At 44.8% G+C, this 18156-nt stretch overlaps 1 protein-coding gene across 3 annotated transcripts in view; it reads left to right on the forward strand.

Moving 5' to 3' along the window:
* Positions 1-18156, forward strand: part of LOC136632769 (oxysterols receptor LXR-beta-like) — a 56671-nt gene that overhangs the window by 27874 nt on the left and 10641 nt on the right. The window contains exons 2-7 of one of the 3 annotated variants that reach the window (XM_066607913.1): positions 7400-7492; positions 8677-8816; positions 9613-9774; positions 11756-12025; positions 13878-14098; positions 16849-17028. In XM_066607913.1, coding sequence (XP_066464010.1) covers positions 8813-8816; positions 9613-9774; positions 11756-12025; positions 13878-14098; positions 16849-17028 — 837 coding nt within the window. In that variant the 5' untranslated portion in view covers positions 7400-7492; positions 8677-8812. The other 2 variants (XM_066607911.1, XM_066607912.1) reach the window with 2 other exon arrangements.

An 18156-nucleotide genomic window follows, 5' to 3' on the forward strand; every position in this document is an offset into this window, starting at 1 on the left:
GGACAGCAGGATATGACCTGTGGTTACTACAGAGGACAGAAACCAGCTGCAAGTCTTCCTTTGCCTGCAATGACTGCCTATTCCACTAATGTCTTAATAGGGCATATGGCTAGCGTGGAGGAAAGTTTGTACAATTTATGTATAGAATTAATTTAGATATGAAGTTACTCTGATTTGTGTTGCATATCTTGTACTGATCTGAGTTGGGTTGGATGTGAGCCACGCAGGGTTTTACCGCTGTGGAGCTGGCCTATTGCTGCGTATGGCAGCGATATTGTACTGAGCATGACCACATATCTCACGCACATAGATTGATTACATGCCGGTACAGTTGTTTCTTGTTTTCACCAGAAAAATGGGTGGATTGTGTTGTGGGAGGTATAGGGTTCACACACAGCAGCTGATTGGCTGTTAGCTCCCCAATGCCCCCGGCTGTAAAAATGTCTTACCGCTGGCCTCCCTGTCATGCAGTCCCTGCGACCAAGAAGTCAGCCCCGCTCTGTGTGTCCCAATGCCCTTCTTTTCTCTTCCACCCATTTTTCTGGTGGAGACCAGATACAACAGTACCGCTGGTACTGTTGTACATGCCCACAGAGAACAATGGGCGATCTCTCATACGTGTAGTACGTGGCAAAATAGAACATGCGTCTTTTGTTTATTTGTTTTGTTTTTTTGGGTGCTTATACTTATTACGCAATACTTTCACGCAAATGTGAGCAAAATGTAAGGCAAATATATTACCGCGTGTCACAAAGTGTAGACATCGCACACATGATTACGTGGTAATCTTAAGTTTGTGTGAGCCCGGCCTTAGAGCTAAAACAGACAAATGTGATTTCATCATGTTTTGCAGCCGTGAAAATCATGACCATAAAACATAATGAAACCATTGATTTAAGTGATTGTGTTTGACTAGTGGGATTCTCGTGTGTTAATACAACGTGCGAGAAAAGATAGGACTTACCCCATCTTTCTTGCGCATACTTGTAGTTCTTCTATGTGCAAAAAAAGATCAGGTAGAACTTCTCTTCCTGTGTTTTTTTTTTTGTTTTTTTTTTGTTTTTTGTTTTTTTAACCTGCATGTAAAGCGCAAAATTTGGATGGTAAAGAAAAGAATTTTGACTGGTTCATAGGCTAATACGCTCCGCAGCGGCGACTGTATTTGCGCTTTTGCTTATCTGTCTTAGCTCTTATGGTGGTTACACACTTATGCTGGGGATTCCACTTTCCTATTCCTCTCATCTCTGGACAAAACTGAACGGCGTCGTGCGGACCCCATTGACTATAATGAGGTCCACCCACTTTCCGTCCAGCTGCCTGGCCTTGGGACAGAAGAAAAAGCATGCAGTGCTTTTTCTTCTGGTATTTGCAGCCGGATTTGCGATGGAACCTCTGGCCAGAGGTTCCAATGCGGATGTGAGACCATCCTTACAGCCTGTAATATCCAGAGCTGCATTCACAATTCTACAGGGGAAAGGGAGGTGAAATTATAATGCACTTGTCTGTCATCAAACAAAGCCCCCATTTCTGTGCACATAACCATGTTCCCCTACCTGTCTGCTTTCTAACCTCCAGCTTAAAGAGCACATGTAATTACAGGAATGGTTATTCTTTGTGTGAGTAGGCCATTGAAGAGAATGGCCAGTGAATGCGCAGGAAACCTACGTATTTGCGCACGTAAAACATGCAGACGTAAGCAATTTTCTGTTGTGTAAATGTGCAGTGTATTTACATGACCGCAATGCGCTTATGCCCGTGTAAAACGAGCCCGTAGGGCTTTTTCTCACTAGCGTGGGCAATATCGGGACATGATTCACAGCCTGGTATCACCCTCGCCATCCATCTGAAATCCCTGGATGCGAGGCGTTTTCACATGAAAACAGCCTCGTATCACTGCGGGGCTAAAGGAATCCCTGGCTGTGGCAGAGGATTGCAGAGTTATCTCATTGTTTTCAATGGGTTTGGTGTTGCTGTCAGGCCCCACTGAAAACAATGGGCGATGTCGCAGAAAGATAGGAGATGCTATATAATATCATAATATTTTTTTTCCCAACATGGCATGAGTAAACCATTGAAAATCAATTATTTCATAATTATGCATTTTCACTCACTCTCGCATTGCACAAAAATCACGCGGTTTTATCGCCAGTGTGAAGGCACCCTTATTCGGATTTTCCTGAGCTCCGCCCCAGAGTGGGTGGAGACTATCTGCTATCATTCCAGGACTGGGAGCTATCTTACATCATTACTTCATGGGTGGAGCCTCCATATCTGTCCTCTCCCAGGTTATGTGAAGCTAGCCGTACACTTTGGGCAGCTGTGGACCCAATACTCGTTTGGTCGACTGCTATTCCTCCTGACGCTGTACGTTTGAGCATGCAAGTCTACTCAGTAGGGAGATAATCGTTCGGGTTCTTGCTGAGAATCTGAACAATCAATCAATGTAAATGTTGCCAGTGACTGAACAGCAAGCAATAATTTGTTTACTTATTGTTTGGCGCTCAGTTTAGGCAGGCATAACAAGTGAATGAAGATTGGCCTGTGTGAACGGCTGCATGTTTACTGTGAATGGCTGCGGGCTGTCAGAGTGATCTCCGACACGCTATGCCTCCATTCGCTGAGCGATCATCGTTCCTGTATGAAGGCATGGGAGTGATGATCGCTGGGACTAGAAGTGCGCCAACAATCCTCCAGTGTAAACGTGCCCTAAGCCCATACCAGTCCTCTTCAGCGGAGCCTTATCTCCCTTGAGAACAAAGCATCAGACATGTTTGACTTCCTTCTGGGATATCTGCCATCTCACATGACCTGGTTTGAATTGCGGATTCCATGATCGAAGTCTGCGTGGATGATTTAATGTGGGCATTAAAAGGTGTGTAGTTTTGAAGTTTCCTTCTCACCCTGGACACTGAGGCCCAATGTCTACTGGTGAATCAGATTCCATATGTGGAAGCCTGCAGCGGAATGCAACCCTGCCCGCAGCCGAGAACATTGCTTACTCGTCCGGGTCTTCTGCGTGCCTGTCCAGGTCTTCTATTTTCTTCACTGCGAATGTGTGCTTTACCGCAGAATCCGTGGCCCGTCTGCAATTCGACTGCGGACAGGTCGCAGATCGGACGGCTTCCATTGACTTCACTGAAATGGAGCATGTTGCGATTTGTTTTACGGACCCAAAGGTCCGCAAAACAAATCTGCATGCTTTAATGCATGTGCGGACGCCCATGCTTTCCTATGAGTAGCTTGATTTGCGTATCTCCCGCGCATATTCCGCAAATCAGATCCGCCCCGTGGACATTGGGCCTTACTCACCAATGCACCTCACTGTGAAAAGGCAATAAAAAGACGCAACCAAACAGCAATGTTTCGTACTCTGAAGAGCAAACCTGAGGCAAGACAGATACTAATTCACCCTATAACTTGAATGAAATGGGAGAACAACAATCTGGTCCGGACGCCTTACATTTATAGCCCTTAGCCAACTGTTTAACCTGAAAATAAGAATTAATTGGACGACGTTATACCATTGCTGAAAAAAAACGAAATTATAGATCAGTTTTATAACCGAGCTGTACAACCGACCCTGATGAAAAAGAGAACTAAAAAGGAGAGAGAAACCTTCACATCAGGAGTAAAAATATCAGCACACTTCTCAGAACCATAATTCCCAGATGGACTGTCTTGGGTGTGACTAAATGAGCCAGTAGTAGATACATTAGTCCCATATCGGACCCCATAGCTGTATTGGATACTCCAAGCCCACCATGTCTGCATCCGGGGCTCCTTCCTGAAACCGTTGCTCCTGAAAACGAAACAAGGCATCCGTAATTACATTGTTGAGAGCGAGGCACGTCTATGGGCGGAGCAAAGTATCCAAACGTGAGCATAACGGCACAAGATGACACAACAACTTTATAATCGGGCAGTATCTGGACGACCAATAAACTAAAAATTGTCCAAATGATGCATGATGCCAACTAATGGAAACTCTTGTGTCACAATCCACTCTAGAAAGGACACCAAGGCCTAACCATAAAAAAAGGAGAAAGAAAATCCCGTAGGGCGGCAGGTATCAAAGAAAAACTTCCCTTCAAACTGGAAACTTATAACTATAGCCACAGGGGGACACAGGTAAAAGGCGAAAAGTGGGTTTGATCTCAGCTTTGGCTAATAAGGCATTCTGACCTGAGCACCTTAACAAAACCAATGCTGAATCAAAAAAAGCTTATTCAACTGATGATAAATTAATATCAATCTCATCACTAAGTGACAAATTTGTGGGATACGATAAATGAAGAATATGAAAACTATTTGGATCCTTTTCTTAGGACAACCCCCTAGTAGGGAGTCTGAAATTGGCACCAGGAGCAGTAGCACAGCTCTCAGCCACCTCCTTTTTTTTTTTTTTTTTCAATTTTAGTTCTAACAAGATCATGATGCATATCCTCCAGACTTTATATTTTTAACCCATGAACAACCTGTAAACTCAGGAACTGAAGACCCAAACTTATTAGCCGGGCCTTCAGACAGTCTGGATAGACCTCTAGCCAGGGAAGCATTCTTGGAAGTCTCACTGGTGTTAAGGCTTTTGGGTAATAATTCCAGAGGAATGGACTTTAAGCAGAGCACCGCGACATGGCATGCATCCCACCACAAAAGCAGCATTCATGGCCGTATCTACAATTCTGTAACCACTTACACTCGTTAAAGGTGAAGCAGACGCCTTTATGAAAGCCAGGCAAAGTATTGCTAGAAGACTACAATTTAGAATTGGATGTCTGCCTTTTGAGGGAGCATTAAGTTCAACCAGAGGCTAATGTCCTTGACACCCCATGTAACGTTAGAATAAACTGCTAATTTTTGGTGAAACACTTCGTCATACAAATGCCAAGTAAGCTCGCCAAAATTACGATAAACTTCTAAAATTGTTGATATGTTGAGATAACCCAGAAGCGCTGACTTGTGAACGTTCAGATAAAACGGCAGCAAATATACAAAAGGCCTGTACCCAATCATTAAAAGATTTCACAGGAGCTCTCCTCCACTTGTCTTCCTTAACATCGACCCTTTTATCGGACTTTGTTGCAAACTGTCTTGCCGACGGCAATAAGTCCAGGAGCTCCACAAATTCACCTCTCCATATCTTTTCCTTTTAAACTCTGAAGGAGATGAGCACCCAGAGGGGACAGCTCACATGTCAGCGCCTCCTTCATGCACACCTGACCAACAACTGCACCTTCTCTAAACTGCGTCTAAAGAAACAGTCTCCCAGGCTGGACCTGGACCTCCTCTTGACAGCCAAGAGTCAGTAGATGTACTGGCTGATGACCTAGTCTTACTCCATGCAGCCCCTTGCAGCAGGCTAGAAAGGGTTAATAAAACATTGTTCAAAGCTGCAATATCGATGTCACTATTACTAGGTACAGGGGAAGAAATAGCGTTGCCAGCGGACAGAGACGGACTCTGACCACAAGGATCTCAGCATCCTTGGGGTCTTCGCCCGGTCCCTGCTGCTGTAGCCTTTTTTTTTTTCCTGTGATGCTGACAGGAGCGGCACCCTCCTGTGGTCCACTTTGCTTCTTGTGGTGATGGGGAGTAGCGCCTCCATTCTCTTGGCTCTTTTTCCTGTACATTGGTGCAGAGGTCATCTATTTTCGGTTCCAGGTCACCAATTCCACACTTGCCGACATCCGCTCTTGTGCTTTCTTGCAGGGAGAAGGTAGGCGCTGCTAAGCGCGGCTTCAGTCATTCTTCGCTACCCTCTTCAGTGTGGATGATCAGCTGCCTGACTAGGTCCTACATCGCATTGTAAGGGCTCATGTCCACTAGTTGGTTTGAATTCCGGGATCCACATGGGGCATCCACATGGGGCACCCGCATGGATGATCCGGAGTTCAAGCTGCCCATAGACAATTCATGGGCGCCCGCGGTTTAATTAAAGCATGCTGCGTTTTGCTGCAGGACACACGGTTACGGCTTTCATTGAAGTCAATGGAAGCCATCGGTCAGCAGCACACCTGGGACTGTCACTCCGGGTGTGCTGCAGGTCCTCCGGGAAAGCAGAAGATTTTTAAAAAAAAAGAGAGAAAAAGAAATCTCCACTGCGCATGTGCGGGGAGGCGTGCTAGCGGGCCCGCCCACATGCCAGCACGCCTGCCCACATGCGCAGAGGAGACGCCGAACGACCCACACGTGTCCGGAATGTCCTCATGCCGCGAGCAGGGAGGGTTCCCGCGACGGGGCTCCCGCTCACAGAACCTAACCTGCCTGTGGACGTGAGACCTTAGACTTCTGGTCTTTAACATCTTGATGCCTGGATCCCGCTTCTCCTCTTCCTTTTGGCTCCAGATCTTCCCGCCAGCTGATGAACAGCTCCCTCTGTTGCATGGATTCTGGTCCAGTTTTTGGGTGGTTAAGATGGCTGACACCTTCTTTACACTACCTAATAACCCGTAGTGCATTGTTAGTTTTAGACTACCAATGCAGCATAGCCGCTTTGTGAATTGGCAGTTTAATCTCTGTCAATCGTAGAGAAGCGCATAGTCTAGTTAGCAAATTCTGGCAGCCATCTTGACCGCTCAAAAAACAGGACCAGAACTGGTGCAACCGAGAAACAGAAGATTGAGTGCAAGTAATATACCACCTTCACGATCTGGTCTTGGGACAGCATTTTGCCCTGAAACCAGAGGATCACATTAATTGAATTAACTCGAGAAGAAGCTTCACCTTTTCTTTTATCGGTGTTGGGGTTTTTTTGTGTGGTTTTTGTCCAATTTTTATTTAAAAGCAGGCCAATTTGTATGTAGTAGTACAGCGAGAAATGGCGGTCTAATCAAAAATTCAGATGTATTCAGCTGTATTCTTCTAATTGCAGTATTGTGTGGGTGGTGCACATGACACAGATAACTCTGCAGATGTTTCAGGTCTGATGTATTTGTGTGCCTTGTCTCCCCCGATAAGAGCAGTGGGTACATCCATCGTGAATAGATATGGCTGCTTTTCAAAAGGTTTTTTCATTTCAAATTAACTTTTTTTTTTTTTTTAATTGAGCAAGCTTGTGCAACTTTGGAATTTCCATGCGGCCAAGGACACATTGGGCCAGAACATGCTGTTCCAAGACTTCAGTAATACCAGGAGGGGCCTTTGTCTAATATTGATTTTATTTTTATTTTTTGATGGTGTTTTTACAGGCCATTTTTTTGTGAAATTTTGGTTTGGCTGTTTTATATCCTGTGCCAGGCCTTTCTTTAGTTTGAGGAACTTGGTTGGGGAACACATATATATTTTCAGCTTCCTGACGAGACCCGTGTGCTTTTGTTTCTACATTTATATTTTTTAATTTTGAAATGTGTCACACCGTTTCTGTACATATATGCTATAAATATGGATTTTCTATTTACAGATTCAACATTTGAAGACAGAAGTGTGTATCTGACTTCTTTAGTGAATAAGACTTCAGGTTTCCATATTAAGACACCCTGCTGAACATTGAGTGGTATGTATATGGACTTTTTTGAGAATGTGTTTTTCTGTGGTTTATACTTAAAGGGGTTCTGACATCAAAAAAAAAAAATTGTACTCGCCTTGCCTGGCCTGGCCCGATCGCCAGGCATGTCCCCTCCAGCCGGCATCTTCTTCTGTGCCTTTAAAGCAGAGCAGGTGCGGTCAAAAAGACCGCTTCCTGCTCTGGTCCGTCCGTCAGGCACTTCCGAGGTCAACGGACGGACCGCCACAGCAAGCACGTCACAAGCAGTGCTTGCTGTGGGCGGCCCGTCCGTCCTGCTGAACTCGAGTGCTGGGCATGCGCAGTGGAGACGCAGCCCGTCCTGACTCCTGTCAGAGGGCACCTCTCCACTGCGCATGCGCGCGATCCCAGAGCGGCGCGGCTCGTGCAGACAGAAGAGGAGGAGCAGCGCCTGCCGGGAGATGACCCCCCGATGTCAACAACAACAGAAGACAAGGTAAGTATTATCTTTTTATGCTTTAGCAGCCATTAAACTGTGGGTTCCCTGGGTCCATTAGGCAGACCAGGGAACAATGGCTGCTAAAGCATAAAAACATTATTCATGTCAGAACCCCTTTAAAGGAACAGTAAGCCTATAAATGAACAATAAGTAAATCTTACTCCCACTGTTAGTCAATCTGCAGGATTTACTTTAGATCTTGTAGAAATCCTGTTAAGAACTCTGTTAATCTCTCACTGATCTGTCTTATTTTCAGCTGAGGGGGTGAGGCTTAGCCAAGGGGTGGAGCTCATCGATATTTGTGTCCTACTGCAAATGGTAGAGGGGGGGGAGGCTCCTGCTGCAGCCACTTGGCACACAGTCACACAGGATTGTGAAGAGATAATGGAGGGGACAAGGCTGAGTTCCTGGGACAGAAGATTTTTCTATATACTTCTCACTTTAAGGCTGCCTGCACACGGTCTGATTTGCATTGCAGATTCCAGATCGGGCTTCCGCCTCTGGTTTTCGCAGCAAATAACTGCCATAGCATGCTATGGAAAAGCATTTTTTCCTGTCCACGAGCGGAAATCAATTGCGATTTCCTGCTCGTAGGGGAAGAACCACACCCTACAATTGTCCTGTGTAAAAAGAACCTTAGTGGTGGTGTTGGAAAGCAGGTGATACGCCTTCATTGCTGAAATAAATTCAGCTTCTTTGATGCTCCTCTCCTCAGTGATCTTACTGCTTAATGAGGAATTCCTTCATGGCATAAGGAAAGAAGATGATGGGACAATTCTAAAGCTTGGAGCTGTACTCACAGGGCTTGGTGGTGGGAAGATGACGTCAACTGCAGAATAACTGTTCAAACGATGAGTAAGTATGTATGAGTAATGTGTTCTGATTGCTTGTGTGTTCTGTACAGTGTTTGGCCTGGAAGATGCCTGGAGGCGCCTGACCAAATATGTCAGCCACGGCTGTCAATGGCTCTGATGTTTCACTCGGTAAGTCATCTGGTTGATCATCATAAATGCATGAGGGGACAATACAAAGATCTCTCCCATGATCTGTTTATACCCAGGACTGCGACGATAATAAGATGGCATCCTCTACATCTAGAGTAACAAAGGTTTCATCACCAGCATAGAAGCGGGTTCTTTACTGTAAGAGCAGTGAGACTGTGGAACTCTCTGCCTGAGAACGTGGCAATGGCAAAATCCATAGAGGGGTTTAGGAGGGGAATAAATGCCTTTATGATATTACAGGATTTAGACATTAAATCAGCGGGCTGTCGATTTGGGTCTTGGAGTCGGATAGGAACTTTCAGCGTTGATCCAAGGATTTTTCTGACCACCACTATAGAGTTAGGAAGGATTCACCATCCCCCCCCCCCCCCCCCCCCCAAAAACGGCTACTTGGCTTCTTCCTCATTGTTTTTTTTGGTTTTTTTTGCCTTCCTCTAGATCAACAGGGGTGGGAGGGGGTGGTGGAAACAGGCTGAACTAGATGGACATTGTCCCCCTTCAGTCTAACATACTATGTATCTTATATAGTGAATTAAAAATTTACTGGATTCAGATTTGATGGTGGGAAAAACTAGGTTAAAGGTAAAGAAGATACACATGAGATATGTCACCTTATGCATTAATGGACTTCTCTTCCTCCTGAACAGATGGAGAGTCCTTCCGCTCAGTGGATACATTTTCATTGGATTCTGCCAGCTCTATTAAGTTGCACATAAAGGAGGAAAGGTCAGAATCGCAAGGAAGTTCCTCAGCACCCAATGAAAATGAAATCCTGGGAACCGATGGAGAAGGCTCCTCACACAGTGCTGGTGAGTGTCCTAGAAGACGTAGTGGAGGTTAGAGTAGTAGGTTGTAAATAGCCAATTGTTAAGGGGTTCCTTCCGATTACCTTTCCAGCATAGCTGATCACCCATGGGCTTGTGGCCTACTAAATAAACTAGTGTTTTCCTGCCATAGTTCAGTGTGGAACCTCTGGGTTCCTTAGGACCTGGTTGGGAGTTCTCCAGAAGACGTTGACTAAATGGAATGGTAATTTCTACACTAAGAATGGGGAAGGGGGATTCCCCATAAGGGGCAAAACTTGCTGATGAAGCATTGGTGGATTTCAGTGCTGTGAACAGTTAGTTACTTAAAGTAGGTTGCTTTTCATTAAAGCAACCTCCTGTTTTTGGACAAGGTTTTGTCCTGGGACCAGAGGCGGCACTTATATTACCTGCTGTTGGTCTTCCGTGCTGATGTCCTTTAGATTGCCATCTTGAATGGCTTAAAATGGGACACAGAATGGCAAATGCAATCTTCAGACTGCCTAATTTTCCACAATGAATCAGTTTTCAAAATTGATGGACAAGCTGCACAACGGCTCCAAGGAAAAGATCCTCTCATACTAGAACTGGCTCCAATGTTTGACTTGGTTTCTTGAAGTGGCTCTGTACCAACAAATCCCTCAAATTAGACTCCCTCCAATAAATTATTAGCCTGCTTTCACACCTGCATTAGGGCTCAGTTCAGGGTTTTCGTCTCTGCTCAGGATCAGCGTAAAGTGTTGATCAATTTATTTTTGACGGGATACATAAAACCGTAGGAGCATATGTATCATACGTTCCTATGCTATGAATAACTTTATCAGTAGCTAACTGGTGAAAGAGTACTAAAAGTTTATCCTGACTTTAAGCGTTTGCCCTCTAATAGGCCTGTCTTAAGGTATTTAGAAGGGTAACCTCTAGCTCTAAACCAGCCAGAAAGTTTGCTACTTTCAGTTTCACAAATGTCCCTGTAACAATTCCCTTTAGCTCTCAAGTATTGGTCCATAGATATATACATTTTCAGACAGATGCCGCTGTCCCAGGTAAGTCAAGTATTTGTTACAATATTTTTTTTAGAGAAGTAGCAGTATTACGGCTTTCTAGCCGATTGAGATGGTTAGCTTCAGAAAGTTAATTGTCTACTTGTATTATATGTAAACCTCATACTGCTATCAAAGAGTTTCCTTCCCCTCCCAAAAAATTAGAATGTCATTAATGAAGCTGCCCCAGAAGAACGTGTTCAGTGAAGTGTTAATGTGCCTCAGAGAAAACCACAGAAGACTCCCTCTACCCCAGAAATAGACCAGTGTACACCGGGGCACAAGGTGTGCCCATAGTGGTACCACAAATAAAAAGTGTAATCAAGTAAAAAAATTGTGCTGAAGGAAAAATTCAATAGGGGTCAAGTTCATTATCTGTATTATATTGATTACCTCATGTGCTTAAAAATACTGACTCGCTCTTGTGCCAAGTTCATGTCTATTTGTCTGTCTTCAGTGTGCCTTGTGTTCTGAACCCAAAGCCTCTGAGGACGCCACATATACCGTATATTCCGGCGTATAAGGCGACGGGGCGTATAAGACGACCCCCCCCCCCCCCCCCAATTGTCACCTTATATGCCGGGAATACAGTGGAGCAAAAAAAAAATCATTACTCACCTCCCCCCAGCGTTCTGCGGCGCTGCTGCAGGATGTCGCTCCCTCCTGGTCCCCGGCAGAGCATTGCTTTCTAGACGCAGGGCTTGAAATCCCCGCCTCCAGAAAGCTAATACTGTGATTGGCTAACACACGCTGTCAGCCAATCACAGCCAATCACAGCCATTCAATGACATCATTGAATGGCTGTGATTGGCTGAAGGCACGTGTGTTTTAGGCAATCACAGCCATTCAAGGACATATAAAAAGGTCTTCTTGTCTCTTTTGGGCATTTTTTCCCCTATAGTTTTATTTTTCCTTGCATTCTAATGCTTCTGTGTTTTTTCCAACAGCTGAGGAGCCAGAGCGTAAAAGAAAAAAGGGTCCTGCACCAAAGATGCTGGGTAATGAAGTGTGCAGCGTGTGTGGAGACAAGGCTTCTGGCTTTCACTACAATGTGCTGAGCTGTGAGGGCTGTAAAGGCTTCTTCAGGCGCAGTGTCATCAAAAATGCCAAGTATACCTGCAAGAACAACGGCAAATGCCAGATGGACATGTATATGCGTCGCAAGTGCCAGGAATGCCGGCTTCGAAAGTGCAGAGAGGCCGGCATGCGAGAACAGTGTAAGTGAAAAAATGTGTTCTGCCCCCCCCCCCCCCCCCCGAACAGGCAGTTACATGGTTAAAAACGACTTTTCTTTTACTTCTATAATATCTTGTTTGTTTCATTTGGGGGGGGGGGAGCAGTCAGCAAGCTTTAAGGTACCTTTTACACTGGACAGCTATAGAATGTATAAGCATTAGAGATGAGCGAGCGTACTCGGCCACGCCCGAACACCGCGATTTTCGAGTACTTCTGTACTCGGGCGAAAAGATTCGAGGGGTGCCATTGGTGAGTGGGGGGGGGAGAGAGAGAGAGAGGGCTCCCCCCTGTTCCCCGCTGCCACCCCCCGCCCCGCCACGCCTCCCCGGCGCCCCCCGAATCTTTTCACCCGAGTACTGAAGTACTCGAAAATCGCGGTGTTCGAGTAAATACTCGAAACGAGTATACTCGCTCATCTCTAATAAGCATCCAACAGCCATCCTAACAATCATTACTCCTGTGCTTTCATACAGGAGCGATAGCCTGTCAGGTAATGGAGGCAGAGCGATCTCTTCTGGCCGCACGCCTCTGTTAATTGAGGGACTATTTACACAGAGCAAGAAGCCGCTCGATCATCGTTCCCAGCTGAAGCGGAACAACTAGCGGCTGCTCGCTTGGCGTCCTTTCAGGGGCTGTATATATGCACAGGCAGTCAGTCACCTGTAATCGCTCGTTTGAGCGACTATTTGGTTACTATTGGCTCGTGTAAAGGTACATTCAGACTGTCCTTTATGACATGCTGTAGTCCAGGAAAGGACTGACGATGAAGAATGTTATAAAATATCTAATTTCTTAATAGTTCCATATTCTCTGAAGACTACAAAGCACCAACGGGAGCGTAACCTTAACACTTCAAACCAAACTGATATATTGTGTTATGCCTAAGCGCTGTGGCATAAGTTGGCGCTATACAAATAAAGATGATTATGCCTAGTGTATAGTGTTAGAAGGGGCAATGCATGGCACAGGGAATTCCTCGTTGGTATTTCGTTTTAATGCCTGTGTCATGCATGGTCTCCCTAAGGCCCTGCTATATAGGATGCTGTACAGTGTATCCGTTTGCAGTAGTCCTGTTACAATGGTATATTCAGTTTTTTTCCTATTCCAGAAAAATAAGACTTAAGTATTGTGCTTTGCAATGAAAAGCTTTGGATTCTTAATATACATTGTGTTTTGTGTCTTTTCCATTTCAACACTATTTTTTTGTTGTCCGTCAATGGGAACCTTTCTTCTTGACATCCAGACCCTGAACATGTGTCCCAGACCTGATATTTCTCACAGCTGAGTAGAATCCTGTCTAGACAATGAGCTGAAGACGCCAATAGTACAAATCTTATCATAAAGCCCCATAGACGGTAGACAACAGATATCTGAAACTGCCAGCTTTGATGGCACTGATGCTATCAGGTTTGGGGGCTACCTGGCTTTTTTTCCCCCAACACATGATGTTGGGGGGCAAATAATAATTTAAACATCAGAACCTTTAGTTACCTCTGGTGGTAAGCTGAGCTATGTGGTTGTAGCGTTCTCCACCATCCATGAACGGGGCATTCATATGTTGGGAAAAGGGGGGTGAGGGGAGAAAGCTGCACGCATGGAAGACATTGCAATATACCATGGAGGCATCCAAAGTGTGACAAGCAGGTGAAGGGGCAAGGAATGGAAACGTGTTTGCGACGGAGTGACCCTTTAACAGAACAGTTTAAACGTCACGGCTTTCATCTGATGTATTGCAGTTTCTTTTCCAATTTTCTTCTTAGTCTTTGCAGACTTTTCAGCTATTTACATTAAGCAGGCAATTCACTTCTGTAATTTGTGTCCTCATTATGGTAGGTGTGCTTTCTGAAGAGCAGATCCGAAGCAAAAAGATCAAGAAACAGCAACAAGATGATGATGTGGTTCGGTCCTCTGCAGTTTTAATTCCACCTAGTCCTTGTGTCGTCACGCAGGATATTGTACAGCTTACACCCCAGCAGGAAGAAATGATCCAGCAACTGGTATCTGCGCAGCAACAGTGCAACAAGAGGTCTTTTAGTGATCAGCCCAAAGTAACGGTAGGGTCCCTAACAAGTCTTTACAGTGGACCTTGTCAGCAATCTAGCTCTCTATTATCAATCTAGCTCTCTATTATTAGCTCTTTCTCAAGGGCTCCTTTGTACTATGTTATGGTGCTACTAGGGGACGTGGCAGGGTGTCCCCTCCTCTGAAGTTGGTGCATGGCATGAAAATCTGACTGTGCACACACTCTTCTAAAGAAGTGTATGGGAGAGTGCACACACTGGACCCTGAAAAGAGTCAGATTTCTATGTCATATGTTGACTTCAGACAGGGACACCACTGGATCGCAATAGTGGGCAGGTATAAGAAAACAAAAAAATAGATAAATACACCCAGCTCCCTGTCACATTCCCAAATAGCACCATAGCCTATTTTATGGTGCTGTTGGGATATGACAGGTTCTCTTTGAAATACCATTTTTTCCGAAATCTAAGTTTATAAAGGGGGGCCTTCATTCACGATCCTCCATTTCCTAATGATGAGTGACCACATAGTGTGTTTCTAGCTGTGGGGACCTGACACATCCATGCATTACATGGGCAGTCTAGTATTTTAATTTGGCACTAATGTAATGTTTTTCATGGGCATGAAATGTACCGTATAAGTAAAAATGGAGATGTAGAAGCATAACCACACTGATCTCTCCAGCGACAACGTTCTCCCTTATCTGACTTTGACTGTATGTAGTAAACTGCCCTAAAATGTAGTTGACCTGACACATTACAAATTGGAATGGTCCCAATGAAGACTTAAAGAAGCGCTGTTTTATTTATATATATATTTACTAGCTGATATACCCGGCTTTGCCCGAATTAATTTGATACAGGTATTTACACGTTGTTCGCGTGGCAATTTTTTAGGCCTCATGTCCATACCCGCACGGAATCCAACCCGTGCCATGGCCAGCAAGTCCTGCTTACCTGATTTTCCCCTGGATCAGCGCCCACTCAGATCCCTCCTCGCTGTCAGACATGTGCAGTACAGTTTTTGGGTTTTTTTTCCCCTCAAATCTTCTGCTTTCGTGTGGGATCCGCGGCACTTTTGCAGTGTTAGCTGCGGGTTTGCCTCTGATCAGACAACTTCTATTGACTTCAATGGAAGCAGTCTGTGCCGGAATCTGCAGAAAATGGAGCATGCTGCGATTTTTATTTATTTATATTTGGACCAAATGGTCCGCAAAACAAATCCGCATGCTTTAAATCAATTTGTGGACGCCCATGCATCTTAATGGGTGGCTTGATTTGCGGATCTCCCGCGCAGATTCCGCAAATCAAATCGGCCCGTGGACATTAGGCCATAGTCTTGTCCACAGCAGCCAATTACAGTGCAGCATTCCTTTCTTTCTTATTGAAAGTGAAAGCTGTGCTGTGATTGTCTACTTTGGACAAGACCAACAGTTAATAAAGGCAGTATCCTAAATCTGCCTTGTTAACTGCAGGACCCAGAGCATTGTCAGAGTGCTGCTTATGTGATCTGGAGGCCGGAAGAAAAATGCAGAATACACAGCCTGGAGGGAATGAGCTACAGAATAGGATTTTTCAGAGCAGAGGTTAGTGATGATCTGATGCCTTTCTCAAATTAAAAAAACAGGAATGTGATTTTTAAATGTTATAGTATTCGTCAGAAAAGTATAGACTGCAGATGGGATGTCACTTTCAAGTCCTTTAAAATTTTTGATGCACATGTACATTGAAATTCCCTCTCCGACAAATCTACCTTACGCTGGGCTCACATGACCATATTGGAATTGCGGATTACGCGGACTCTGTACGCCTGTGTGATACACGACAGCTCGCAGGCCTTCTCCTTGCCTTACACAGTTCTGCTCACATTAGCGTTTCGGAATTGTATAATCCGCAAGCACAAAATAGAACGCAGCGTTGTACACTTATGACCGTGTAAGCCTGGCCTAAGTGGTAAAAACAAGACAAAAAAACACAGGCAATGTATTTTCTAATTTAACTTAAAACCAGATACTGACACTTTTTGAACGTGCATAAATTCTGCCATGATGATATTTCTTATATGGATCAGCATTCTGCAAAGCCTATAACAGCAACCTATGGGACGCTGCTGGATGTGGGGTGTAATGGGCTGAGTTACATGGCAGACATGGATACTTTTTGTCAGGCTTCTGGCTGCCATGGTAACACCATTGGTAATTTGCGATCACGTTGTTGGGCGCCAGAGGGTGACAGAAGGAGCCAACCCACACCGGTCAGCTACTTTCATGGTGCAGTTACTATTGTGGTTCCTCCACCACTAACTGTTAGAGCAGGAGCCTGGCTGTCGGTAGTCAGCCTAGCCACCGCCTTAAAGAGTTATGTGCAGGTTTAAAGCCCATTAGTGAGGTCAGCAAAAAGGCATATTGCAGTCTCTCATGGGTTAAACAATGGGTCATTTTTTTGAGCATTCATTTCTCTGAAGTGGTGGGTTCCTGTTTTTTTTTTTTGTTTTTTTTTAATTTGAGAAAGTTATCACGAAACCTCTGAACTTTTTGTCTGCCAGTAGTAGGGAAAAAAATTGTATACAGAAAATATTGAGAAAATGGGTGGAATGCTCCACTCATGCTGCTGTCGCTTTATTGTAACTTTTTATTAGTGAGGCCGCAGCCCGACTCACAAGGCTCTTTCATATCGTCATTCTTCCATATAGCAGACTCGGTACTTTCCTCTCTCACATTTACCGTATGTTCTTTGTTCTTCCCAAGGACTTTATCCTCACCATCTCTTCTCTTCTGTTACAGCCGTGGCCTCTTGCAAACGACCCCAACAGCAGGGAAGCCCGCCAACAACGCTTTGCTCACTTTACAGAGCTTGCCATCATCTCTGTACAGGAGATTGTGGATTTTGCCAAACAAGTCCCAGGTTTTTTGGAGCTGTCTCGAGAGGATCAGATAGCACTTCTAAAAGCATCCACCATCGAGGTAAAGACTCTTGAAAGTTATCTGGCCTACAAGTGTTTACAGTGCGTGTCCCAGAGGAGTCCTCCTCAAAGAAAATTGCGATATGATGGAACTTAAGTTGGTCACTTGAAATCTGGGCTAGATAAAGATTTTAGAAACTCTGGTTTAACTCTTTAGTCTTTGTATCATTTAGGGGAGTAATACAAGCCTTGTCTTCGTGGTTATGGGTCTTGAATGGAGATAAGCCCCAGAGCTACATAAATTCTGCTAGTTATGTGTGAAGAGAAATGGGGCATTTGAGCTCTGCCCTTCAATATATTACAAGGTGGTATGAAATGTAATCTGTAGAAATCTAAAAATATTTTTATAGCTGCAGGTGCTAATTTGTAGTATTGGCAGTCACTGCACTGGCTGCCCTTGAATACAGAATTCAATTTAAACGCGCCACCTTCATCCACAAAGCCCTCCACAGTGCAGCGCCCCCCTATATCGCCTCCCTAATCTCAATCCATCACCCAACCCGGGCTCTCCGCTCTGCTAACGAAATCGGGCTGAGTGCCCCTTTAATTTGAACCTCTCATTCTTGCCTCCAAGACTTCTCCAGAGCAGCACCGGTCCTCTGGAACGCGCTACTTCAAACTATCCGGACAATCACTGATGCACAAAATTTCAGGCGTGTTCTAAAAACACACCTCTTCGGGGAGGGATGCCGTATCCCCTAAACCAAACCCATCTGTACTCCGCCTGATAACATGCTCCCTATCCTACTAACTGCAATCCCTGCTAGCCGCCAACAACTGTGCCCTGAAGTCATGCCGATTTCAGCCACTATACGGCTTATGTCTGACCATTGTCAATGTGTATAGCATCCCTCACTCTCCAACTCGCCATACCGTGCACATCTCCAGCCCCTTTACCTTCTGTATCAGCCCGTTATTTGTAATATGTAAGCTCGTTGGAACAGAACACTCACCACTACTGTTGACATCCACTGATTACTACATGTAACTGTGGTCTTGGTGTTTTTGTACTTTTGTCTTTCTGTATCTCCCTGTTTTTGTAAGCTCTGCGGAATATGGTGGCGCGATATAAAGATTATTATTAATAATATTAAATAGTGGCTAGGAACTTGGTATGGTTGGACATGGT

Source organism: Eleutherodactylus coqui, chromosome 6 (genome assembly GCF_035609145.1).
Source record: "Eleutherodactylus coqui strain aEleCoq1 chromosome 6, aEleCoq1.hap1, whole genome shotgun sequence".
Taxonomy (NCBI): domain Eukaryota; kingdom Metazoa; phylum Chordata; class Amphibia; order Anura; family Eleutherodactylidae; genus Eleutherodactylus; species Eleutherodactylus coqui.